Below are 27,469 nucleotides of genomic sequence, written 5' to 3'. Positions count from 1 at the left end.
GAAAAACATACTCCTGTAAATACCATAAAATGAATGCTACTTTTGTCTCATATTGATGTTTTGATTGCAAATTCAAATGCCTTAATTATATAGCAAAGATAAATTTCACTATGATGTTCCCATACTTCTGGAGGGCACTGTACACGTGCATTTTTATACACAGTAGTAAATATGTGTATTATTATATTTACTGCAGTCTACATTGTACTGAGCACGCTCCCTTTGCATAGGCCTCTGTGCTGGTGCTGGCACCTTGCCTTCATTACAATATGTATCTCAGGAACAATGATGCCCTAATCACAGAGGCATGCTGGGAAAGAAGCTGGCATGGCCCCCATCTATGCCGTTTCAACTGGTTATTTATTTTCGTTCAAGAAGAGGCTTGCCGTCTGTGTGTGAGATAAGGAAAACTGCTAACTTTCTGTTCCCAAGAACCCACTCCCTGAGAGAAACGCTAACTTCTTTCACTCTTAGGTGCAGAGCAATGAAGGAGGGTGTTCTGCGGGGACCGGCAGTCCTGGTAAACCTGGCCACGGTGAGTTTGCGTGACACGCCACCCTCCCTCTGTTTATTTCTCTTTGGCAGAAAGGAAGAAAAAGGTGTCATTTTTGGATTTGTTTAATGGGAGCGTGGACCGGTATTAGGCAATGGTAAAGTACTGTACTGCTACTGCATGAAAATGGCATCATTTGTCTAACAAACGGGCAGCATTTGCCTGTCAGAATCCACTGCAGTCAGGATGAAATTAAAGTGTGCTGAGACCTGGGTTGGTTTGATAGATAAACATGTCATTGTGAGCATTTGCCGACCTGCCGCTCTTTCCCCTTTACCGGGTCTGATATTTGAGATTTATCAGTCCTCTCCACATCTCCTAAGTGTTGCTGCGTGTTCAAATAGGCCTCAACCTGGACAATCATCATTTTGGAAAACAGGTTGCTGCCTTTTAACGGCATGCTCTGAAAATAGAATTTCAAATGGGCCAGTCTTGCATGTATAACCTGCACTCAGCAGAATGCAGTTTAAAGTTTAAATTTCACGTGTTTCCAGTTCACAAACCATGGTTGTTCTCCTCTTAAGCTCTAAGCTTTTCCCTATGTCGGCTTTTATGCCTTTTTTCATTTATCGTCTGGCAGCTCAATATGAAAATGAAAAGGCTTGTTCTTCAGTTTGGCTGCTTGTTAACATATCTGCTGTTCTTCACTGATACAGACGGGACACAGGCATACACCCGCAGTGATGCAACGATGCATTGAGCATTTTATTCACTGTGTTGTGCAGCAAGCCAGACATAAAACATACTGTACCACAGCACTGAGCTGCAGCAGGTTCTCACCTGGCCCCTGCCATTACCCAGGTACCCTGCACTGGCCCATGCCAATACCCAGGTACCCTGCACTGGCCCCTGCCATTACCCAGGTACCCTGCGTTGGCCCCTGCCATTACCCAGGTACCCTGCACTGGCCCCTGCCATTACCCGGGTACCCTGCACTGGCCCCTGCCATTACCCAGGTACCCTGCGTTGGCCCCTGCCATTACCCGGGTACCCTGCACTGGCCCCTGCCATTACCCAGGTACTCTGTGTTGGCCCCTGCCATTACCCAGGTACCCTGCACTGGCCCCTGCCATTACCCAGGTACCCTGCGTTGGCCCCTGCCATTACCCAGGTACCCTGCACTGGCCCATGCCATTACCCAGGTACCCTGCGTTGGCCCCTGCCATTACCCAGGTACCCTGCACTGGCCCCTGCCATTACCCAGGTACCCTGCGTTGGCCCCTGCCATTACCCAGGTACCCTGCACTGGCCCCTGCCATTACCCAGGTACCCTGCACTGGCCCCTGCCATTACCCAGGTACCCTGCACTGGCCCCTGCCATTACCCAGGTACCCTGCACTGGCCCCTGCCATAACCCAGGTACCCTGCGCTGGCCCCTGCCATTACCCAGGTACCCTGCGTTGGCCCCTGCCATTACCCAGGTACCCTGCACTGGCCCCTGCCATTACCCAGGTACCCTGCGTTGGCCCCTGCCATTACCCAGGTACCCTGCACTGGCCCCTGCCATAACCCAGGTACCCTGCACTGCCCCCTGCCATTACCCAGGTACCCTGCACTGGCCCCTGCCATTACCCAGGTACCCTGCGTTGGCCCCTGCCATTACCCAGGTACCCTGCACTGGCCCCTGCCATAACCCAGGTACCCTGCGCTGGCCACTGCCATTACCCAGGTACCCTGCACTGGCCCCTGCCATTACCCAGGTACCCTGCACTGGCCCCTGCCATAACCCAGGTACCCTGCACTGGCCCCTGCCATAACCCAGGTACCCTGCGCTGGCCCCTGCCATTACCCAGGCACCCTGCGCTGGCCCCTGCCATTACCCAGGTACCCTGCGTTGGCCCCTGCCATTACCCAGGTACCCTGCACTGGCCCATGCCATTACCCAGGTACCCTGCGTTGGCCCCTGCCATTACCCAGGTACCCTGCACTGGCCCCTGCCATTACCCAGGTACCCTGCGTTGGCCCCTGCCATTACCCAGGTACCCTCCACTGGCCCCTGCCATAACCCAGGTACCCTGCGCTGGCCACTGCCATTACCCAGGTACCCTGCACTGGCCCCTGCCATTACCCAGGTACCCTGCGCTGGCCCCTGCCATAACCCAGGTACCCTGCACTGGCCCCTGCCATAACCCAGGTACCCTGCGCTGGCCCCTGCCATTACCCAGGCACCCTGCGCTGGCCCCTGCCATTACCCAGGTACCCTGCGTTGGCCCCTGCCATTACCCAGGTACCCTGCGCTGCCCCCTGCCATTACCCAGGTACCCTGCACTGGCCCCTGCCATAACCCAGGTACCCTGCGCTGGCCCCTGCCATTACCCAGGCACCCTGCGCTGGCCCCTGCCATTACCCAGGTACCCTGCGTTGGCCCCTGCCATTACCCAGGTACCCTGCACTGCCCCCTGCCATTACCCAGGTACCCTGCACTGGCCCCTGCCATAACCCAGGTACCCTGCACTGGTCCCTGCCATTAGCCAGGTACTTGGCTATGATGCCTGCGGTGTAGATGGCTTGAAATACAAACCACACTGAGTAGGCTGTTAACTCAGATGCAGGTTAGGCTGTAAGTCAGATGCAGGTTAGGCTGTAACTCAGATGCAGGTTAGGCTGTAACTCAGATGCAGGTTAGACTGTAACTCAGATGCAGGTTAGGCTGTAAGTCAGATGCAGGTTAGGCTTTTAACTCAGATGCAGGTTACACTGTAACTCAGATGTAGGTTAGGCTGTAACTCAGATGCAGGTTAGGCTTTTAACTCAGATGCAGGTTACGCTGTAACTCAGATGCAGGTTAGGCTGTAACTCAGATGTACGTTAAGCTGTAACTCAGATGCAGGTTAGGCTGTAACTCAGATGTACGTTAGGCTGTAACTCAGATGCAGGTTACGCTGTAACTCAGATGTAGGTTAGGTAACAAGTGACACTTTGTTGAAAAAATCTGGAAATACAGCCATTGCCTCTCCCTCTATAACTGTGTGTTGATCAAATCTAAAATCAGCAAGTTGGGGCACGATCATCTGAGGGAGTAACATAAAGACATAGAAACAATTCCTTCTCACATAAAAAAACATGTTTTAACATGTTGTACAGCACATTTATTATTTCACTAATGAAATAAGGCAGTAGGGAGATGCGTTTATTCATGAAGGATGCTAGAAGCAGCTGGGGTGCCAGACTGCTGTCCCATGTTGTCATACAGCTGATGTTGTGCTGTATGACGTGGCTAGAATGTAGAATATTCCCTCGCTTCTTTTGAACTCAGTCAAGTCTGCAGATAGTTCTATCTTTTGTGTTTTTCTTGGTCAGTGGTTTTCAGTTTCTCTGTAGTCTAAACGTACATTTGTAATGGTTATCTTTTTGAGGACACAAGACGGCAGCTTTTTTTTTAACACTTTCTGATGAGATCCCAATCAAGAATGTTTATTGACTTTTAACATATAAAACAACATATAGCTACAAAATGGGAGCCTGTTTTAAAAAAAAGACTAGGGTAATGCAAGTAATAATGATAAGAAATGATTTAAATTAAATCAAATTAAAGTTTGAGTATTATGATAACACCTTCAAAGTTATAAACACTTTTTTCAGAGAACCAGCCACATTTCTAAAGGATGCAAGTCTGAGCTTCTGTGATAAGTTCATGAACAAATGTCGTTATCACCAACCTCAGTGGTGCTTACCTCTCTAGATACTTTTTTATATTGATGTGTGTTTACATGCATGAACAGTAATACCCTAGCAGAGTGTTGCAATAGGCATGTCATTCCAGAGACAGGGGTGTGTCGCTATTGACACACGCTAGCAGCACTCTCCTCTCCTATGACTCTGTCTGTTCGTCTGTCTGTCTGCAGATGAGCGAATGAGAATGGCTCGTCAGCAGCCCGTCGGCAGTGGCTTCACAGGGGAACCTTCCACAGATGCCTCCGCTCACCGTTTCAAGGTAAACACGCTGCGTTCTGGGATTGTGCCTCAGTCCAAGCCTGTGAACAGAGCTCTCGCTCATAAGCGCATTCCTGGCTTTCCTGTCTGACAGCTTTGCTTTCAGTGAGTATAATGTATTCTTCTGTACTCTGTGGCCCATGGGTATCTCAGATAAATGAAGTAATGCACCAGTATGATGCCTGTAGCAGACGAGGTCCTGTCTTATCCAAGAAGGGTCGTGTGTGTGCAGGCATTTGTGAAGCCGTTACCGTCAGTTATCGGAAGCAAGAGGGTACCCAGAGGTATCAGAACAGGCAGGTCCGAACCGGGTCTGATGATTAACACTCCTGGCTAGCCTCATCAACTAACTGCTGTTGATCTAAGTTCTTTGAAGGTCACGATCGTGCGATCAGTTATATTGGGTGTTTTAGTACCAGAGGACAGCAATGGCTCACCCCCCACACCAGCCCTTCCGGTATCAGATCAGACATTAGAAGGCTGTGATGTGTTTGAAGGCTTTGATACCCTGAAGTTCACTGCCTGTTGCGTTCTGCCAATTTTTTCAGCAATTGTGATAATCATGTGCTCCGAGTGTACTTCACCACTCTACCATAGACTACTAGGAGCAGCAAATGAGATTAAAATTCCAACCACACATGTAATATTTTGGATAACATTATTTTATTTCAGCATCGTGCTTTCATCAGGGCTAAATTTCAAAAGTAAAAAAAGAACAGTGCTTATAAAAGTTAGGCAAGTTAAAGATAACAGTTAACCACTTGGAGGTCAAAGTATGGCAGTAAGCCAATGAAATTCACAGAAAAACATAGTGTTCTGGTTCTTTGATCAGGTGCAAGAGAGTTCAGACAGCTGTGGCAGTGGGAACACAGTGATGCCCAGCCCTGGGGACCCTGAAACCCCTGTGCTCCAAAACAGCAGTCTGCAGAATGACCAGGAGTGCCTGCCCCCCACCCCCATTGTCCCACTGCACCTCCAAGTCCTGAGGAGGGGACAGAGTGTGTCCCAGGACCAGGAGCAGGTCCCTGAACCCTCCCCCCACCACATCTTCAAATCTACGGACGAAGAGGTGCAGAACATCAAGCCACCCACGTCCAATCAGCGTGTGCCTGTCATGGAGGCCAGCTACGTCAGTGTACTCCGCCCTCCTAAAGTGCTTCGGCACATCACTCTGCTCCCCCCTCCTAGAGTGCTTCGATGCATCACTGCACTTCCCCCTCCTAACAATACAGCTTTTGCAGTTGAGCCCCACTCTCCGATAGATCCAGGTTCTACAGCTAAGCCCCTCTCTTCTATAGATCCAGGTTTCACAGTTGAGCCCCACTCTCCTATAGAACCAGGTTTCACAGTTCAGCCCCTCTCTTCTGTAGATCCAGGTTCTGCTGTTGAGCCCCAATCTCCTATAGAACCAGGTCTCACAGTTGAGCCCCTCTCTTCTACAGATCCAGGTTCTGCTGTTGAACCCCACTCTCCTATAGATCCAGGTTTCACAGTTGAGCCCTTCTCTTCTTTAGATCCAGGGTTCACAGTTGAACTCCTCTCTACCATAGATCCAGGTTCTACAGATGAGCCCCTCTCTCCTATAAATCCAGGTTTCACAGTTGAGCTCCTCTCTACCATAGATCCAGGTTCTACAGTTGAACCCCTCTGTCCTGTAGATCCAGGTTTTGAAGGTGAGCCCCACTCTCCTATAGATCCAGGTGTTGCAGTTGTGCGCAAACCAAATGTGGATCCAGATTTTGCAGTTGAGCCCCAATCTCCTATAGATCCCGGTATTGTAGATGAGGATCAGTGCGACTGGGTGGGCCGTGTGCAGTTGACCCTGCAGAGGGCTGAGCTGAAAGCTTCCTTCGTGCATGATGAGCAGGTGCAGAAGGCATGGGCCTGGGCCAGGGACCTGCGGCGAGCCGGAGGGAGGCCCTCCTTGCCTGCTGATCCAGCTAGCGCTACCTGCATGGACTCCTCTCTCAGAATCTCGGGTACTGCTGAACCCCTGTCCACCAGCACCCAGTGCTTCACTCTCGTGAATGGACAGGGGGAGGCAGGGGCCATGACAGAGGAAGCAGAGGAGAAGCAGAACTCTCTCCCCAGCATGTCCAGGGTGATGCACGAGGTGGCCAGCAGGGTTCGCCCTTACCCCCTCCTGTACACGCCCTCCTACCTGAGCCGAAACTACAGCCCCCTGCAGAGCGCCCCCTCAGGTTGGGCCATGCAGGGCCTGGGTGAGCACTCCCACTCCAGGAGCACCTCTAGCTTGCCCAGTGTGCCACACAGCACCCCCTACACCTCCCCTGATATCATCCTCCACAGCGCTCCCTACACCTCACCTGATATCAAACTCCACAGTGCCCCCTACAGCTCACCTCATAACAATGTCCACAGCACCTCCTACAGCTCACCTCATATCAATGTCCACAGCGCTCCCCACAGCTCACCTGATATCAAACTCAACAGTGCCCCCTACAATTCATCTGATATCAACCTCCACAGCGCTCCCTACAGCTCACCTCATATCAACATCCACAGAACCTCCCACAGCTCACCTCATATCAAACTTGACAGTGCTCCCTACAATTCATCTGATATCAAAGCCCAAAGCACCTGCCACTTTTCATCTCATACCAACCTCCACAGCACCCCCTACAGCTCACCTGATATCAATGTCCAAAGTGCCCCCTGCAGCTCACCTCATATCAATGTCCACAGCGCCCCCTACAATTCATCTGATACCAACCTCCACAGCACCCCCTACAGCTCACCTGATATCAATGTCCACAGCACCTCCCACATTTCATCTCATACCAACCTCCACAGCACCCCCTACAGCCCACCTAATATCAATGTCCACCGTGCCCCCTACAGCAACCTCAGCTCTGCTCCTTACAATACATATTCTTGCTTCCCCTGCGGCAGTCCATATACTACCCCCCACCCTGGACACTTAAACCCACTTTGGCTTTACCCAGGCACCCCCCTCCAACAGACACGGCCTTCAGCCCTGCTGTCCTCCACAGAGATGTACCTGAAACGTGTCCTTCAGGACATCCAGAACACTGTGCAGAACCTGGCTCAGGTGAGACAGTCACCCTCTTTCTTTTTCTCTCAAATTCAAATTCAAAATGCTTTATTGGCATGAAATACACTTGTACTTATTGCCAAAGCGTACACATAGAAACAGGAACAGGAAACATGAAATACGAACAACATTGTGGAAACGACAACAATGCAATCAACAGTGTGGCAATGGCCACAACGAGTAGGCTATACAATAATAACAATAATAAAATCATAACAATAATAATAATAATAATAATAATGTAAAAAAAAAATTAAAAAATTAAATAAAATAAAAAAAGATAGAAATTAATAAATAATTAAAATAAATATATTTGTGGTGGTCAACCAGTGTCCCTCAGATTATGGCAGGCCGAGATGTACTTTGCTGCTAGTGGAGCCGTTGGCCTTTCTCCTAGCAGGATTTGCATTTTTTCCTCATTTGTTTGGGAAAGGAAGTCTTTTATAATTAGAGAAAATTTGTTGAAATAATGTGTCCTAATTTCTGAATATTTTTCACAATGTAGGAGAAAGTGCATCTCTGTTTCCACCTCTCCTGTCTTACAGTGACCACATATACGTTGTTCTTTTGGTAACCATGTAACCATTAATTGTGGTGTTCTCTTTTTCTCTCTCTCTCTGCTTTCTGTGGCAGGACCTGAAATGACCAGTTCACACTCAAAAACCTTTTGTTTTAATTAAAGCAGTTCTGCAAAGAAGAGGAGACTAAAATTCCTCCACAGTGAGGCGAAAGACTGATATGAAATTAGAGGAAGCGTTTAGTGTTTTGTATTGACTCAGGTTCCCTTGTCACTTTTTTCACAACACTGTATTAGAATGATAGTAGACATCTCGTATTGTCCAGGTACAGGTATATGTACTACAGGCACAACACACAGTCATAAAATAAAGAATAGCACTAATGCATTACTGCTACAGTAGAAAGTATGTGGTGAGTGACTGCTTCATGTTGCCACTCACTGTCTCTCAGACAGCCCCTCAGACCTGACAGAGTGTCAAGGGACTAATCTGCACCAAGACGGATCGTTCACCTGGTCGCTCACTTTGAAAAGAGCAGTGTCCTGTTCTGTACGATGGGCCTTAGTTACCCCTGTAGTACCCCTTCTGCACTACACTGCCCTTAAAGCCACAGGGCCTGGAAAATCCTGGAAGCTCCTTTGCTGATTGTACCAAACGATCAGTTGCCATGGCCACCCGGTCCAGTAAATCCCTCTGGCCTTCATTGTAGTTAACATTGAGCAGCATGTCGGCTTAGGGGGACATCTAAACCATGACAATCGCGGACTGGCTGTGGCAACATGCTGAGTGTGTTTATTCTACCTTCTTGTGCAGCGCTCATCTCTGCTAGCAGAATGCCTCTCTGTCCCATCCAGGGGACCACAGGACCCTGTCATGGCTCTGTACAAGGTACAGCTGGATATCCTGCAGGTTTATGGCTCATTACTGAAGTCAAAAATAAACTGTAGAACATTTGGGCCATGTTAAACATGCTGTCATTGTATACATATGCTAATCAATACACACCAACTTCCCAAGGGTACACTGTCAATCAAAAAAAGTTCTGTTTACTGAAATTGTTAGTTTGGAACATAGACAGTGCACAGCAGCTGAATATATATATATATCTATATAGCACATATATGTATGTATATCCTTCTCCTCCTCTCAGACCACCTTCGAGGAGGTGCAGCAGATGAGGAGGAGTTTGAATGTGTTCCGGACTCAGATGATGGACCTGGAGCTGACCCTGATGAGACAGCATGACCAAGTGTACCACCACCTGACCCAGCAGGAGAGGTGGGCACCTTAACAGCAAATAGCAGACCAGCCCTTTATTTTACAGACCAGCTCCTTATTCTACAGACCAGCCTTTTATTTTACAGACCAGCTCCTTATTCTACAGACCAGCCCTTTATTTTACAGACCAGCTCCTTATTCTACAGACCAGCCCTTTATTTTACAGACCAGCTCCTTATTCTACAGACCAGCCCTTTATTTTACAGACCAGCTCTTTATTCTACAGACCAGCCCTTTATTTTACAGACCAGCTCTTTATTCTACAAACCAGCTCCTTATTCTACAGACCAGCCCCTTATTCTACAGACCAGCCATTTATTTTACAGACCTGCTCCTTATTCTACAGACTAGCTCCTTATTCTACAGACCAGTCCCTTATTCTACAGACCAGCCCCTTATTCCACAGACCAGCCCCTTATTCTACAGACCAGCCCTTTATTCTACAGACCTGCTCCTTATTCTACAGACCAGCTCCTTATTCTACAGACCAGTCCCTTATTCTACAGACCAACTCCTTATTCTACAGACCAGCCCCTTATTCTACAAACCAGCCACTTGTTCTACAGACCAGCTCCTTAATCTACAGATCAGCTCCTTATTCCACAGACCAGCCCCTTATCCTACAGAACAGACGCTTATCTACAGACAACTCTTTATTCTACAGACCAGCCCTTATTCTACATACCAGCCCTTATGCTACAGACCAGCACCTTATCTACAGACCAGACCCTTATACTACAGACCAGCCCCTTATTCTACAGACCAGCCCCTTATGCTACAGAACAGCTCCTTATACTACAGACCAGCTGCTTATACTACAGACCAGCTCCTTATTCTACAGACCAACTCCTTATTCTACAGACCAGCCCCTTATTCTACAAACCAGCCACTTGTTCTACAGACCAGCTCCTTAATCTACAGATCAGCTCCTTATTCCACAGACCAGCCCCTTATTCTACAGAACAGACGCTTATCCTACAGAACAACTCTTTATTCTACAGACCAGCCCCTTATTCTACATACCAGCCCCTTATGCTACAGACCAGCACCTTAATCTACAGACCAGACCCTTATACTACAGACCAGCCCCTTATTCTACAGACCAGCCCCTTATGCTACAGAACAGCTCCTTATACTACAGACCAGCTGCTTATACTACAGACCAGCTCCTTATTCTACAGACCAGCTCCTTATACTACAGACCAGCTCCTTATACTACAGACAAGCTCCTTATTCTACAGACCAGTCCCATATTCGGCAGACAAGCCCCTTATTGAACAGACCATCCCCTTATTCTACAAACCAGCCACTTATTCTACAGTCCAGCTCCTTAACATGTGTGTGTATGTCTGTGTGTACTGTGTGTCTGTGTGTGTGTGTACGTGAATGTGTGTGCGTGTGTATTGTGTTCGTGTGCTTGTGTGTAAGTGTGTGTCTGTGTGTATGTGTATGTGTGTGTGTGTGTGTGTGTGTGTGTGTGTGGTTGTACTGTGTGTCTATGTGTGCATGTACGTGAATGTGCATGCTTGTGTATGTATTGTGTTCATGTGCTTGTGTGTATGTGTATGTCTGTGCGTATGTACTGTGTGCGTGTGTGTATGTGCGTGTGTGTGCATATGTACGCACTGTGTGTGTGTATGTACTGTGTGTGTGTGTGTGTATTGTGTGCGTGTGTGTATGTGTGTATGTATGCACTGTGTGTGTGTATGTACTGTATGTGTGTGTGTATGTATTGTGTGCGTGTGTGTATGTGTGTGTGTGTGTGCATATGTATGCACTGTGTGTGTGTATGTACTGTGTGTGTGTGTGTGTGTGTATGTGCAGGGAGGAGGCAGAGCAGCTGCAGTATCTGCGCAGTGCTGTGCGGTACCAGCTGCTCCAGGTGGAGCTGCAGCAGGACGAGCGTCTGTCCCTCCTCCGCCAGCAGATGCGCTTCCCCCGCCTTGCCAACCTCTATCGCCACCCCATGGTCAGTGTCGGGAACAGCAACTTCTCACACATTCAAATGCCTCATTTTCATGTAATGCTGTGTATGCATTAACTAGCTTGAAGCAACTATTTGTGTCATCTAAATGACTGCTTTTATTAAACATTATTTGCTGAGTATAGTGACAATAATAAGGGGAGTGAAAGTGTGTGTATTTGTGGAATGAAATCTACTGGAATGAAATCTTATTTTCATTTTTTTTTTTTTTTTACCCTGGTAGCCTAATAGCTTTACCCTGAAGTGTAAGTAAAATAGACATTAAAGTTACAATAAATAAGGCAAAGAAAAGGAGTTAGGCGCTAATTTGCTGGGCCAAGTAAACATTGTGGCAAGAAGGTTATTCCCAGTGAGAAATTGAAAATCAGCTTCAGATTTCCCTGTGCAGTGTTCAGTACACGCTCAGAAGGGTCCAGCTACCAGGCCCTTTGTGATGAGTGGGCTCACCAATCCTCTCTTCCTAATGATATTCCAAACGGCTGATTTTGGTGAGCCTAAGGTTTGCCTGTGACTGTTTTTCTCATATTTCTCAACCTCATAAGGGCTTCTTTTGCTTTCACTGGCACAATTCTGGTCCTTATGCTGAAAAGCACCAATAATATACTCCAAAGGCAAAAACCTAATATATACATTTCATTTGAATTTAGGTTCTAATGAATTAGATTCATATTAACATGTTATATCATATGTATCACATATATTACGTATCATATGTGTCACATATATTATAATCTCATATGTTATAAACACAGCCTGTGTGGTGACTGTGCACCGTTGCGGTACTTTCTTACCTGCAGTTATTATTGCAGGGCATCCATGGACACGGACTGGACAGACTGTACAGTGCCTCTCGTGTGCCTTTGACAGAGCCGGTCAGTGTCCGTTACCTCCTATCAAGTCTAGCCATACCAGAGCGGTACCAGAAACCGTCTGGTTTCAGTGTCCTCTTTCATTACATTACAGGCATTTAGCAGACACTATTATCCAGGCACCTTCTTTTATACATAGCCTTGACATTGTATCTGTGTATACTGAAGCAAAGCCTACTGAAGGCTAAGTACCTTGCTCAAGGGTACAACGGCAGTGTACAAACCTGTGACCTTTAGGTTACAAGACCAACACCTTACCCATTACACACTGCCACTGCACTGCCACCACTCTTTCCTTCTAGGTTGAGGTGTACCCAGGGATGGCAGTGTGGCGTAGTGTTTAGAGAACTGGCCTTATAACTGGCAGGGTATTAAAGGCAGGGTCGCTGCCATTGGTACTTTGCTTCAGCAAATACCCAGCTGTAGACTGTGAGTAAGGAAGTGACCTATGTGAACCCTCTGGGACACTGAAGACTGCCGAGTGCCTGATTGTGAATAAAATGTGCCGTCAGGTGTCCAGGCTGCTGCAGGAGCAGGTGAGCCTGTGGAGGGACCTGGGGTCCAAGAGTGCTGCTGGCTCCACCCTCTCCTGGGGGGTCCACTGCTCCCCCAGCTCTGCCACCGGGCCCAGCTCAACTTGGGCACACGGGGTCTGCACCCCCGAGCGCTTCCCCATGACCAGGACAGGGGTATTCCCTACCTCCGTCTGTCTCAGCCCCACGCCCACTACCCAGCCCACATCAGAAAAAGCCCAGGAAATGGAGTACCTCTACCTGCAGAGAGAGAGGGGAGGGGCCCAAAACCCACACCAATGGGAAGAGATGGGAAGAAGGGCTGAGAGCTTCCATCAATGGGAGAAGAGGGAAGGAAGGGCTGAAAGCATCCACCAATGGGAGAAGAGTGGAGGAGGGGCTGAGAGCTTTCTCAAACAGGAAGAGAAGGGGAGGCAGCCATCAGATAATGTCTCTTCACATCATGGTCTGAAAGAGGTGAGGAACTGAGGTCTCCTCATCCTGCAGGTAACCTCTTCGTGGAACAGGCTTGGTCAGAAACTCCTTCATCATTTACACTAAATAAACTCCCATGGGATTGGTGTAATAAAGAGAAGCAATGCAGTATTGTAATGTATAAGGCTGCTCTAAACTGCAGAAAAGGCTCTATTGCCCAGAGCGTGTTTATATATCGTACCCTCTGGAATTGTTGCCACCCTTATTAAAGGTATACTATGCAGGATCTGTGGCCTTTCTGCAGTCCTATGTTTACAATTAAAGAAGTCTCCTCCTCCGTCCTCAACCCCACCCACCCCCCTTGTTGAAGACAAGACACACCCTCAAGCGCAGCAAGCAAAATGTCAAGCGAAGAACCATAGGGTCCTGTATCATAGCTAATCATGTTAGCAACTTTGTTAGCTTTGTTTGTTTGTGTTGGCTGCACATAGCTAGATAACTGAATTCAATACAGCATGCATGCTATCTCGTCAAGATGTGTTCCCCAATTGAGATAAATGCAGGTGAATTACTGAGTTAGCAAAGCTACAACTATAAGCAGCAACAGCAGGTCCCATACGAGGAACACATCTTGATGGGAGGACAGAATTTGATCCAAAAGCTACCAAACTTTGGCTATCTAGCTACCTAACCTAGCTAGGTAGATGGCTAAAACTAAAATTACAACAGAATGTTTTTGCCAAACTCAGCATCTCCCCTTGGCAAACATCAGCTGACGCCACCAAGGAAAAGCAGCTCTAGTTCTTGAACGAGCTAAAAAGGAGCAGGAAATTGGCAAAATTGCAATAAAGACAAACATTTTAGCATGGTTATTTTACTATACACTACATGGCCAAAAGTATGTGGACACCCAAAAATCACACCCGTATGTGCTTGTTGAACTTCTCATTCAAAAATCATGGGCAGTGATATGGAGTTGCTGCTGTAAACACCTGTACTCTTCTGGAAAGGCTTTCCACTAGATTTTGGAACATGGCTGTGGGGATTCACTTCCATTCAGTCAGGAAAGCATTAGAGAGATCGGGCACTGATGTTGAACGATGAGGCCTGGCTCGCAGTCGGCATTCCACTTCATCAAAAAGGTGTTCGATGGGGTAGAGGTCAGGGCCCTGCCCCAGTCAAGTGCTTTCACACCAAACTCAGCAAAGCATTTCTTTATGAACCTTGCTTTGTTGCACAAAGTTGGAAGCACACAATTCTCTAGAATGTCATTGCATGCTGAAGTCCTAAGATTTCCCTTCACTGGAACTAAGGGGCCAAGCCCAAATAATGAAAAACAGCCCCAGACCATTATTCGTCCGCCACCAAACTTTACAGTTGGCACTACGCATTTGGGTAGGTAGCATTCACCTGGCATTCACCAAACCCAGATTCGTCCGGCAGACTGCCAGGTAGGGAAGCATGATTCATCACTCCAGGGAGCGTGTTTACACTGCTACAGAGACCAATGGCAGGGTGATTTACATCACTCCAGCTGACACTTGCTATTACACGTGGTGATCTTAGGCTTGTGTGCAGCTGCTCTGTCATGGAAACCAATTTCATGAAGCTCCCGACAAACAGTTCTTGTGCTGTTGTTAATTCCAGAGGTAGTCTGGAACTCAGTAGTGAGTTTCACGGCTGAGCAATTGTTGCTCCTAAGTCGTTTCCACTTCACAATAACTGCACTTACATTTGACCGGGGCAGATCTTGCAGGGTAGAAACCCATTATACTGCCAATGTTTGTATGTTTGAGTTTATGAACCTGTTAGTAATGGGTGTGGCTGAAGTCGCCAAACCCAGTAATTAGAAGGGCTGTCCATGTACCTTTGGCCATTTAGTGTATTTTCAAGGTAAAAATGCATAGTATGTCTTTAAAGATGAGAAAAAAGGCTATTATACAAGTGCCATCATTGTTTATCAGGTTGACCTTGTGCTCGAAATATGAGAGAAAATTAACCTTTAATTGATGTTAAAGCCAGCTACCACATAGGTGAATTTGGGGTTTTGGGTTCCATAGGTCATGTTTGAGATGTTCTAATATTTCACTTCTATTACAAAATAGTTGCAAATTCTATTGCAAAATAGTCAAAAATAATAATCATAAATAGTTATTTTAGATTATTATTTACCACCTCCCCCATCAACATAAAAAACAAAATTAACAGCCATTTTCTCAGAAAGACATATTTCCCATATGCCGGACAGTTTCATCTCAACTTTAAAAATGGCCACAAAATTTCATATGCCACTTCATAACTATAATAGCTGATAATGTACAGAAACTTTTTGATATCTTTTCACATCATTTTATATGGGATTATTTCTGTGAAACAGATGAAAAGGTTTATATTGTCTCTTTAATAGAGCGAATGTGTGTGACGGCACGCAGCAGTCCCACAGGCACTCTGGTTCGCAGCACCTAAACGCCCTAAAGCCAAAACTGCTTAGGATGGGCAGCAAGGAGTTTCACCAGCCCTGGCAGATCACCTGATGCAGACATCATGGGGCCAGTAGGGCAACCATGGCAAACATAAAACTATCCCATCAGGCACTGGTTTCTGTGAAGGTGTCAATCGTGGCCCCACCATGTGCAGCTAAATGTTACAAAATTATGTACCGATCACTTGCACCAACCCCAATCTTATGTTCCCATTTGGGGTACCATCACATCATAGATTGTGCTTCCTTTGTCCTGTTGATGTTCCATATGCTCTCGGTCAGTGCTTCCTGCTTCCTGTTGATGTTCCATATGCTCTCACTCTGTACTTCCTGCTTCCTGTCAGTGTTCCATAAGCGCTCACTCTGTACTTCCTGCTTCCTGTAAATGTTCCATATGCTCTTACTCTGTACTTCCTGCTTCCTGTCAATGTTCCATAAGCTCTCAGTCTGTAGTTCCTGCATGCTGTCAATGTTCCATAAGCTCTCAGTCTGTAGTTCCAGTTGATGTTCCATATGCTCTCAGTCTGTGCTTCCTCATTTATATCAATGACCTCGGTAGAGAATAAACAGATACGTTCTTATGGTCACACAAATTATATTGTCTGTTTCTTAAAGGTCGAAAATCTGAAAACTATATGTCCTACACTACAGGCACAAGGTGGGTAGACGTCCAGGGGCCAGTGCTTCTAAGGCAGTAAGGGTGCTGGCATATGCTGATGATGTAACTGTGTTGGTGAGAGACAGGGAGGATAGCCTCAGGGTTTATGAGGGTGCCTCCACAGCAAGGGTGAATTTGGGTAAAAGTGTCATGGAGGGAGGCATCGCTACCTCAGCTGCCGAGTGGCTTACATTGGGGCCAGACAGGAGTTAAAATACTGGGAGTTTATCTGGGAACAGGAGTTTTTATGGCCAGGATTTCGGAGGGGGTCACAGATTAGCTGGAGGGAAGACTGCAGAAACGGAAGTGGCTGCTGTCACGGGTGTCTTACAGGGGGAGAGTGCTGATTATTAATAACCGGGTGGCATCCTCTCTGTGGCATCGACTAGTGGTACTGAACCCCCCTGGCGGACTGCTGGTGGAGATCCAGCGAAAGCTGTCGGACTTATTTTGGTCAGGTCATCACTGGCTACAGGTGCCAATCCTGTACTTTCCTGTGCAGGAAGGAGGGCAGGGGCTGATTGACCTGGAGAGCAGGGTGGCGGCCTTTAGGCTGCAAACGGCTCAGAGGCTCCTCTATCAGTGGGAGACATGCTGGAGGGAGCAGGCGTACTGCTGAGAAGAGCAGGAGGCATAGGGCTGTGTCTATAGCTGTTCTTAATGAGACTGAATGGTCCAAACACCACAGGACTCACAGAGTTCTACGCAGCAGTGCTTAAGGTATGGCAGACGCTGAGGCACTTTCATGAGAACGGTCTGGAGAATGGACTGTGGGTGTGGGAAGAGCCTATTCTACACAAACTGGCGGTTTGCCTGGGGCTCCTCTGCATTAGGGTCCTGGAAAGGATTCTGAGAGATGTATGGCAGGCTTTGCCTGTGACAGCGACAGTAGAGGAGTGGCAGGAGAGGCAGTGGAAGATTTTTTAACTTCTCAAGGTTTGGGGGAGTCTCAGGAGGGGAAGAGTAAGGACCTGTATGTGGGGTATGTTAAGGTCAGGCACATAAGTAGCCTGGAGAATAAAAGGGAGCTTCAGTGGCAGGAGGAGCTGGGTGACCAGACGGTGGCAGGGTACAGGTGGAGGGTGCTGTATAAGGCCCCCATATCTAAGAGGACTGGAGACCTGCAGTGGAGGATACTGCATGGAGCTGTGGTCACTAAGGTGTGGTTGGCTCGTGTCGATCCTGGGGTGGGGATAGGAGGCCCTTTTGTGCAGGCCGGAAAACGATGTCACACCTTTTTGGGCCATGTCGTGTAAGCTTCAGACAAATGTTTCGTTCATTAAGAACAGTGTGTTTGCGGATGGGGGGAGTTTATCTGTGGATCAAGATACAGGTTCCAGCAGTGCTACAGGATAGTACCGGTGAACTTTTTTATATGGACAGGCAAATCCTGCGAGTTAGGTCAAATGCAGGAACGTGCTCCATGGTGGTGGGTCCACAGATGTGTTGCAGGTATTTAGGGGTTATGTCTCTGCCTGCCTCAATGTAAAATATGAGTATTTTTAAATGATGCATGCCATGCCGAATGAATCTGGTGTATTGTTGGGACCCGTTTGTGTGTTAAATGATGAGGAAATTGAGATATGTTTCCTGTGATGGGTGGGTATAGTGGGTTTCTTTTTGTTTTATTTTTTTTTGGGGGGGGGGGGGTTTGGGTTTGTAAATACGTTTGGGGTAGCTTATAAGGTAATTGTAGAAAGTTTTGTGTTTCAAAAAAGGAACAATAAAAATCTAAATCTCTCTTGCTGTCTCTCTCTCTCAGATCAAAGATGACATCACTGATGAAGTCCACCAGGAGACTGTGAATGACCTCCTAGCTGTTGCATCACCACGGAGATCACACATGGTAACAAAAGACTCCACATTTTCAGGATAATAATGGATCTCTCAACTGAAACCAGAGGCACATGTAAGATTTATTTATATAAATCTATGATTGCTTGAATATCACAATATAGTTGGTAGTTAGTTATGTGTGGTCATGTGAAAGTTGCAATGCAACTTGCAGAAGAAGACTTCAACATGGATGTAAAACAGATGAACACAGTATTGTATGTAAGACACGATCCAAGGATAGTATTATTATTATTATCATTATTACCGGTTTACACAACATTTCCCACAATGATCTATTGAAACAAATAAACTATGTTATGCTGTCTGCTTACACAACATGCCATACAAAAAATATGTGTATATGCGTGTTTGCATGTGTGTATATGTGTGTGTGTATGTGTGTATGTCGGCATGTGCATATGCGTGTGTGCATGTGTGTATGCGTGTGTGCATGTGTGCATGTGCGTATCTATGCGCGTCTGTGTGTGCATGTACGTTTGTGTGTATGTGTGTGCATGTACGTGTGCACATGTGTGTATGTGTGTATGTATGCGGGTGCGTGTGTGTGCATGTACGTTTGTGTGAATGTGTATGTATGTGCTTATGCATGCGCGTGTGTGTATGTGGGTGTGGATGTGCTTATTTGTACGTGCATGTGCGTATGCCTGTGTACGTGTGTGTCTATGCATGTGAGTACGTGTTATAAGGTTTCTCTAGGTTTTTGCTACATTCGCTCACAGAAATTATAAAGGGAGGACTCAATTATTATAATTAAAGTGTATTAATCCCTGGGTTTCTTACAAAAAACAAAAACATTCAACAAATAATACCAGTAGTGTTCACATCCATGACATGCAAACTTTTTTATAATTTGAGTTTACCCAGTAAGGGAGTCCCAGGTGCATACATATGCCACAAAAAGACTCCAAAGTAAAAATAAAAATATATGCAATCCAAATTCGCAAACCAAAAAAAAGGTTGATCTCACACAAGTCTCCACCATTAGTAGGGTCCCACGATGAGCTTCATACAAAAACAGAAAACAGGTCCATTGAATCCAACGATCATGGTAATCCAAAGTATCCAATAATCCCCACGAGTTCTTTTGTTCACAAATCTTTTCTCAAGACCTTCTAGCCGATCTGCTACTTAACAGAGATAAAACTAGGCCTCTATGCAACAGCTTCCTAGCTCTGTCGATTGTGCCCTCTCCCTACCTTCTTCTTCTTCTTCTTCGCTGTTGTTTACCGGCAGCTTGCATCCTTGAAAGTTGCATTACTGCCATCTCCCGGAGTAAGTTAACTCCTACAGCTTATTAACTGTCACACTTTCATTAACAGTCCCGTTCCCCAAAGGTAGTTAATAAAACATCTCCTCCCCTGCCCACTAGCACCACACTCCAGTACATTCCTCAATTCTGCTCCTGTTATCCCCAATCTTCCCATCTCCTCCATCAGATCCTTCCTTTCCGACCTATATTTATTGCAGTTAATGATAACGTGCTCTACAGTTTCTGGTACCTGACAGATTTCACAAAGACCGGTTGGATGTTTACCTATAACATGAAGTGTGCTGCGTAAATTGCTGTGTCCTATTCTTATCTTGATATTACAACCTCCTCTCTTCTGTTTCCTCCCCTCTTTCTTACACTGCCTACTCTATTTTGTATCAGATGTAAATGTCTCCCCCTTCTCTCCTGATCCCAGTGTTGCTGCCATTCTTTATTGATATTTCCCCACACAATGCCCTTTCCCTCTGATTTTGATAACTTGATATTTATTTCAACACTTCCCTTTTTGACTGCTTCTTTTGCCAACGTATCTGCTCTCTCATTTCCCGGGATATCTGAATGTGCTGGGACCCACATGAATGTAACATTTTTCCCTTGCCTAACCACTCTTGAATTGGCAAACAAGATTTCATACAGCAGATCCTGGTGATTTCTGGCTGTACCTGTCTACTTGCAATGGCCAATACAGAATCACTACATATTACTATTTTGTTAACCCTGCCCCGTTCAGCCCATTCTAATGCCATCAATATGGCAAACAATTCAACAGTATACACACTTAAACAATCCGATGTTCTCTTGCTAATTCCCACTTGGCAACTGCAGCCCCTGTCGCATCTGTCTGCGGATCCTTTGATCCATCTGTAAAAATCTGAACACTGCCTTTATACTTACAGTCCCTATAGTTATAATATTCACTAACTGAGTCAGCATTCTTATTACTGTGCTTAATCTTAAGTAATTCCAGATCTACCCCCACACTTTCTAACTCCCATACAGGTCTAACAGGCCACACCACAGTTTCGCCTAACTCTTATCATATACTCCCATATCTCTTGCCACTTGATCTCCTGCCCATCCAAAACTTGATTTTTCCATCCTCTCCTTCTCCCAGATTGTCTGCAGTACCCTTTTTGTTGGATGACTATCTCCATGCCCCCTTAGATTAACCCAGTAGTTAGCCACCAGCTGTTTCCGACGCAACCACAGTGGAATTTCACCTGCTTCCACTTGGAGTGCTCCTGAACACACTCGTAAAGCCCGAGCTTGTATAACATCTAGGTCCGCCAGCACAGATATTGCTGCTGATCCATATATGATACTTCCATAGTCTAATCTTGATCTAATTAAGGCTACATAAATATATTTCAGAGATGCTATATCAGCTCCCCACTCCAATCCTGCAAGACACCTCATGACATTTATCACTTTTTTACATCTACTAACAACATATCTAATATGCTCCCTCCATGTTAACCTCATATAAAAATATACTCCCAAAAAACGAAAACTCACAACTTTCTCTAAATTATTTCCCCACAATTTCAAATTGCATTCCCTGAGTTTCTTTCTTGTAAAGAGCATAGATTTTGTTTTTTCAACTGAAAATTTAACTCCCCACTTTGTTCCCCACTTTTCAACTAATTCCATCTTGCACTTTCTTCACTATGTGTTCAACATTTCTCCCTCTTTTCCACAAAGCCCCGTCATCTGCAAACAATGACTTCCCCATATCGATAGGGATATTCATAAATATGTCGTTTATCATGATGGAAAGTTGGACTTACTACACTTACTACACTTCCCTGAGGTGTCCCGTTTTCCACAACATATTGGGTTGATAACTCTGACCCTATCTTCACCTGAATAGTCCTTCCATCTAAAAAGTCCATAACCCAATTAAACATTTTCCCTCCGACTCCCATTACGTGCAGTTTGATTAGAAGTCCCTCTCTCCATAGCATATCATACGCTTTCTCAACATCAAAAAACACTGCAGCCACTGTCTCTTTATTTACTTGCGCTTTCCTTATTTCATTCTCCAGACACAACATTGGATCCATAGTATTCCTTCCTCTCCTGAATCCACTTTGATACGACGCCACCATACCTCCTTTTTCCAAAAAATACATTAACCTCTCATTTATCATACGTTCCATTAACTTACAAATGTGAGATGTCAAGGCAATTGGTCTATAGTTTCCAGGCCTGCTGGCATCTTTTCCAGGTTTCCTTATTGGAATAATTATCGCCTCCTTCCAGCTCCTTGGTATTCTCCCCTCTTCCCACACTTTATTATACAGTGACAACAATTTCCCCAGACTTCCTACACTCAGATGTTTTAACATGCTATAAAATATCTCATCTTTACCCGGTGCTGTCTTTCCTGTTTTATCTAGTGCCCTTTTTAATTCACCCATGCTGAAAGGTACATTTTGTCCATCATCATTACTATCCTTTCTGCATAAAGCCTCCATATTTTCAGACTTTGTTTTCTCTTTTCCTCTTCTTCCTTCTACTGATAAATTATTGGAGCTATGTACCCTAACAAACGTATTTGCCAATAACTCTGCCTTTTCCTTATTTGTTACTGCAGTCTCATTTCCATCAGTCAGCGCCTGATAACTCCACTCCCTCCTGTCCCCTCTCATCTTTTTTATCATCCCCATACTTCTCCCACCTGAGTTGCGTTTCCAATTGTACCACAGTACTTTCTCCAATGTGTCCTTTTTGTCTGTCTTATTATCCTCCTTACTACTGCCTGGGCCTGCTTGTACTGAATCATATGTTGAAAATTATGAGTTTTTTTGACTTATTTCTATTTCTCACTGCTTCCTTACACTCACCCCACCATGGTACCACTTTCTTCTTCATACTACCTTTACTTTTAGGAATGGATTTGAATGCAGCTGTCATTATGCCTTATTTTATTTTGCTGTCAAGTGACTCTATGTCCATTCTATCATTAACCTGACTTAAATATCTATCACTTCCTTCCAGAAATTTCTCCCAATCAGCTTTCCCAAGGATCCATTTCCCACCTGTGTTCTCTATGGTCAATGAGACAGCAATATTTATCTTACACCAGACTGGGTAATGATCACTCACTATAGTACCTTCTTGGTACACTGTTCAATCACACACTGCTGCTATGTTGTTTGACACAAGTGTAAGATCAAGCACAGCCTCTCTCCCTGAATTAACATCTATTCTTGTACTACTGCCATCATTTAAACATACTAAGTTATTTTCATCTAACAACTCTTCTATCACCTGACCATTAGCATCTGTTCTGTCACTCCCCCATAATGCGTTATGTCCATTAAAATCACCACACCTAACCGTGCTACTACCATTCTGCCCTTCTATCTCCTCAAGCTTGCTTAACTCTAGCCTTTTGCATGGATTATAGTAATTCACAATCACTAACTCTTTCCTTCATGCCCACACTTTTACTACCACATACTCTTGCTCATTACCTATACCTATTGCTCTGTAAGGGACGCCTTGCTTTACAAAAGTAACACATCCTCCTCCTCCCCCCTCTGTCCCATCTCGCCTCACTGCCACATAACCATATAAAACAAAATCCAAGTTAGACTTTAACCAGGACTCTTGAATACACACAATGTCTGGTTTTTCTCTCCTACTAGCTACAGACTGCTTGAAATCTTGCCCATTAGCAACCAGGCTTCTCGCATTCCACTGAAGAATTAAAATTATTAGTACAATTAACCCACACATGCCGTTTCTTGACTTGACTGTACACTGAGTTCATCCCTTACTTCTTCCCATTTTAAACCTATCATATCCAAGTGGTGTACTGCTGCTTTGACAATAACCTGAATCCTTTCTGTTTTAGATTTTATCTCAGCTGTTGCATTTATCACTCCTGCTATGAAAGTCACCAATTTCTCTATCCATGCACTCTTCTTATCTTGCGTTTCTTTTGCTACCGCTTGTTCTTTGCTACATCCTCCCTCCTTATTCTGTTTTTCCTGTCCTGCCATCTTAACTGCCTCAGCGAATGAGACTTTTTCCTTCCTCCTTATCTCCTGCACCTCCACCTCTCTTCTCAACACTTCACAACCCCAATAAGCCACACTATGATTCCCTCCACAGTTACAACATTTTGGTCTCACTTCCTCTCCACACTTCCCATACTCATGTTCCCCACCACATCTAGCACACCTTCTCTTCCCTTTGCACACCTTAGCCACATGCTCAAATTCCTGGCTTTGTTTGGTATGAACTCTCTAACTCTGTATCTCACAAATCCAAAGTATAATTCCTTTGGGAGAACCTTTGTTTTAAACTCAATCAAAATGGTCTCAGTCTCTTCTTTCTCCACCCCCCCTTGTCATTCTTTTAGCACTTTTAACTAACCTATTCCGCACCCTCAAGTTCTCTACCAGTTGCTTCATGCTAACTACAAGAGGTAATCCAGAAATTACCCCCTTGCACCAACCACCCCTCTGCTCCCCCACTCTTACTACTTTGGCTACTTTAGCTTTTCCAGCACTACTCATTTTCTTTGCCTTCTCCATCTGACCTTCATTGTCGCATCCTATAAGCAAGTTTCCATCTCCCAAAACTCTTGCATACTTCACTTCTCCAATTTGTCCCTCAAATCTCACCACTATATTTATCACTCGTGCCTTTGGGTCCTCCTCTTCCCTCTCGCTCCCCTCACTATCTGTTCCACCTGAGCTAGCTCCGTCCTCTTTTCTCTCTCTTTTACTTCTACTTTCCTTCATGCCTCTGTTCCCTCTCACCACCTGCCACTCACTCGCCCCCCTCTCACCTTCCTCCATGCTGTCACCATCTGTCTCCCTCCCCGCCATCCTGTCAGGGATTGTAAGGAGGAGCAGTGCAGGAATACCGTTCCGGACCTATGCAGGCCGTCGGTCGATATTCCTACAAACCCCCCCCCCCCCCCGACACCCAAACCAATTGCTACCATGTCCATTGCTACCAAAACAAAGTCAATATTGTTTAATCACTCAAAATAAAGCCAAACTAAGTCAAAAAAAAAACAAACAAAAAACAAACAAAAACAAAACCAGTGTAGCACCACGCACCCTTCCAGAGACAAGTTTTATTTTAAACTGTTGCTCGTCGACTCCGCATTAACGTGCATGTGTGTATGCCTGTGTGCATGTGTGTGTATGTATGTGTGCATGTGAATATTTGTATGCATGCATGCATGTGTGTATGCATGTGTGTGTACACATGCATGTGTGTATGCATGTGTGCATGTGTGTGTATGCTGGTGTGCATGGGCGTATGTGTGTCAGGGTCAGGGAGGCCTTGCAGGGTTCACAGATTATAGGTCAGAGAGGCTGATTCCGTTTCGCTCTGTGAAAAAGGACTGGAATATTTTTATATTGCAGATTGTGAGGAGTCATTGCGACCGCTTTCTCTCGGGAGATGGGACTGAGACAGAGGAAACACCCTATGGAAATAACCACTCTGAACACTGGTGAAGTCTTGTACTTACACTATATTTATAGGAACCGCACTGTGCAAAATATGTGTGTATGGGTGTGTAATGCAAGCTGCTCCAGTGCAGATCACACCTCACAATGGAGAGAGTAGTGATGCTTCAAAACCTGCTTCACTACACACCATCAAGTTTCTGTACCGATTCAGCTCGTGAAGATTATTTCTTTCTTTTTACTTAGTGTATGGTCTTAGGATAAGCAAGTGATGTGGGTTTTAGCGCACATAATTTTATATAAAGCTAAAGATGGCCGCCTGAGGGATAGCCTGGCCCAGTGGGTGAACGTGATCATTGCTGTAATGTGTCTTCTGTTTGCCTCTGTGAGGACTTAGCTGTGCAATGCATTCTCACTCTTAACTTGAAATGGCGAATAACCACTGGTTCCTGCTGCGTCAACAGGTTTCTTTGCATTGCTTACATAGTTTTGACAGGATTTCTTTTTTTTTTTAATGGAAAAATTCCTTGTAGTTTTAAGGCACTACTTTCAGCAAAATGTGTGAATTTCAAAAGTGTTCTGCTGTAACAGGCTGTGTAATGTCTTTAGCCGTAGCATTGACTGCTATCAAAATAAACAATGAATCAAAGAGATGTTGACAGCAATGGCCACGTGTCTTAACTTTGATAAGTGAATACACTATGCTGGCTGTTTGGTTAAAGTGCAGACTGTCAGCTTTAATTTGCAGGTATTTACATACATGTTGGTTGAACCATGTAAGAATTGCAGTTCTTTTTATACATAGTGCCCCCATCGTAGGGGACCAAAAGTAATTGGACAATTAGCTGCTCAGCAGTTTCTTAGCCAGCTGTGTTGTTGCATCAATAGTTAATGCTCAAGAAAGCTAACAAAAGCTTGTCAAGTTGCTTCTAGGTGTGATGTTTGCATTTGGAATTTGTTGGTGTTGTCTCTGCGGAACACAGAAGTGTCAATGGCAGTAAAGCAGGTCATCATAGGGTGGAAGCTTCAGTATAAAGCGATCAGAGACATAGCATTGGGGGTGTCAAATTCAACTGTTTCTTTTCCACTCCAGTCATTGACCGGGTGTAAGATTTGAATGGAACATGCTATCATATAGATAGCAAAGATGTGATTTTTATGGAGCGTATAGCAAGAAGTCTTACCAAAGTCTTACCACAAGCAGTCCATCTCATTTATTTATGAGATTTTCTTCTTATGCTAGTTTTAATTATTTTTCTTCTGCGATTTGATTGCTTTGTTGTGGTGCTCAGGAGTATGCAATTTTGTTAAATGATCAAATCTCTCCGGCACAGTCTCCACAACCACCTCCATGTTCCCAACAGAGAAATTAGTGCAAAATTCCACTGAAAAGCATTTACGGAGCTATCTATTCACACGGGATCAGCGTGATCTAAAGACACAAGACAGTTAGAAACATAAGACGATTAGGTCCAGGATTTTTTTCTCTCCGGATCTGAAAAAATCACAGACATGTACGATTTATGCAGGGTTAAATCACAGGAGTTAGAGGTAATACATACAATTACAAGATGTCCTGGGCTAAAACTTGTCCTGTGTGAATAGGGCTTTACTCACCTGGGATGCTATATGGGAGACCTATAAAATTAATAAAGATTTATTTATTGTAAACACACCCATCATGAGTCTGTGTGATTATTGGTACCTGTACATAACAATAGGTAGCAGTACATTCATACACAATGTTCTAGGGTTGTAATCATTTTGTCATGATTGATGAAAATGTATTTTCTCTGTGTCAAAGACACAAAAAAACCTTCTTCATGAAAAGACCATTTCCATTATACACTGTAAAATATCCCTCCAGTTCCAGACCCACCTTGATGGTTTGCTTTGCGGGCAACTAAAGAAAGTGCTTGATAATTGTGAGTAAAAAGCTTTTTTTCCAGTAATGGGAGAGACATGTATGTTCTGACCCTGGGTGTTGGCAGTTTGTGAGCAGACAGTTAGTGGGGAGTAAAGAGAGTTTATAGATTCATAAAGGTAATGTCTTGGATCTGCTGCAATACACTCTTCTGTCCTCTGTAAAGAAGTGCCATGGTTAAAGTGGGCAGGAACACAATGTCCACACAGTCAGCGCAGTTTAAATAGCAAAACATGCACTTGGATGCAGTGAGTTTCAAGGTGAATAATATTTTTGATTTGCTTAGGTACATTTTTAAAGAAGGCTACCACTGTGTAGTTTTCACTGCGCATACAAGAAGAATGATTCAGTCATGGAACACTGCTTCCACTCGCTGTTTTTTTGTTTTTTGTTTTTGAGATTGCTCCAAGAAGGTTCAGTTGTGGAGACTCTGTGTGATTCATGTGTAATGTCTTCTCCTTAAGCAGCCTTTCTCAGAGGAGTGTTGTAATTTTCCACAGCCCTGTGTAGTTTCCATACTTGAAAACAAACACAAGGGGCCATTGACGTGCCGAAACCATATTGAGACAAACAGGATGGTGGGCAGGAAGATTTGGCCAGAGTTTCCCAAAGGTAGCTGATTAGGTAATTCAGTAATTTGGCCTGGGTGTGTTGATCTGTGTCCCAGAGTTGAATGGCTTTG

General features: G+C 45.2%; 1 protein-coding gene across 3 annotated transcripts; it reads left to right on the top strand.

Annotated features, from left to right (window-relative positions):
* Window positions 1-344: 344 nt before the first annotated feature.
* LOC135241021 (uncharacterized) lies at window positions 345-26,538 on the top strand. Of its 3 annotated transcripts, XM_064311121.1 has the most exons (11): window positions 349-535; window positions 4,399-4,487; window positions 5,319-6,708; window positions 7,453-7,559; window positions 8,894-8,968; window positions 9,231-9,358; window positions 11,183-11,327; window positions 12,152-12,214; window positions 12,724-13,200; window positions 18,061-18,207; window positions 24,819-26,538. In XM_064311121.1, exons 2-10 carry the CDS (start codon window positions 4,407-4,409, stop codon window positions 18,172-18,174), a joined length of 2,580 nt encoding a protein of 859 aa, XP_064167191.1. In that variant the 5' UTR covers window positions 349-535; window positions 4,399-4,406; the 3' UTR covers window positions 18,175-18,207; window positions 24,819-26,538. The 3 variants fall into 3 exon arrangements, with proteins under 3 accessions (XP_064167190.1, XP_064167189.1, XP_064167191.1); XM_064311119.1 differs by having other exon boundaries at window positions 346-535; window positions 5,319-7,559; XM_064311120.1 differs by lacking the exon at window positions 8,894-8,968 and having other exon boundaries at window positions 345-535; window positions 5,319-7,559.
* Window positions 26,539-27,469: the final 931 nt, after the last annotated feature.

This window comes from Anguilla rostrata, chromosome 15 (assembly GCF_018555375.3).
Source record: "Anguilla rostrata isolate EN2019 chromosome 15, ASM1855537v3, whole genome shotgun sequence".
Taxonomy (NCBI): Eukaryota; Metazoa; Chordata; class Actinopteri; order Anguilliformes; family Anguillidae; genus Anguilla; species Anguilla rostrata.
This window is presented reverse-complemented; position numbering and strand designations above follow the sequence as displayed.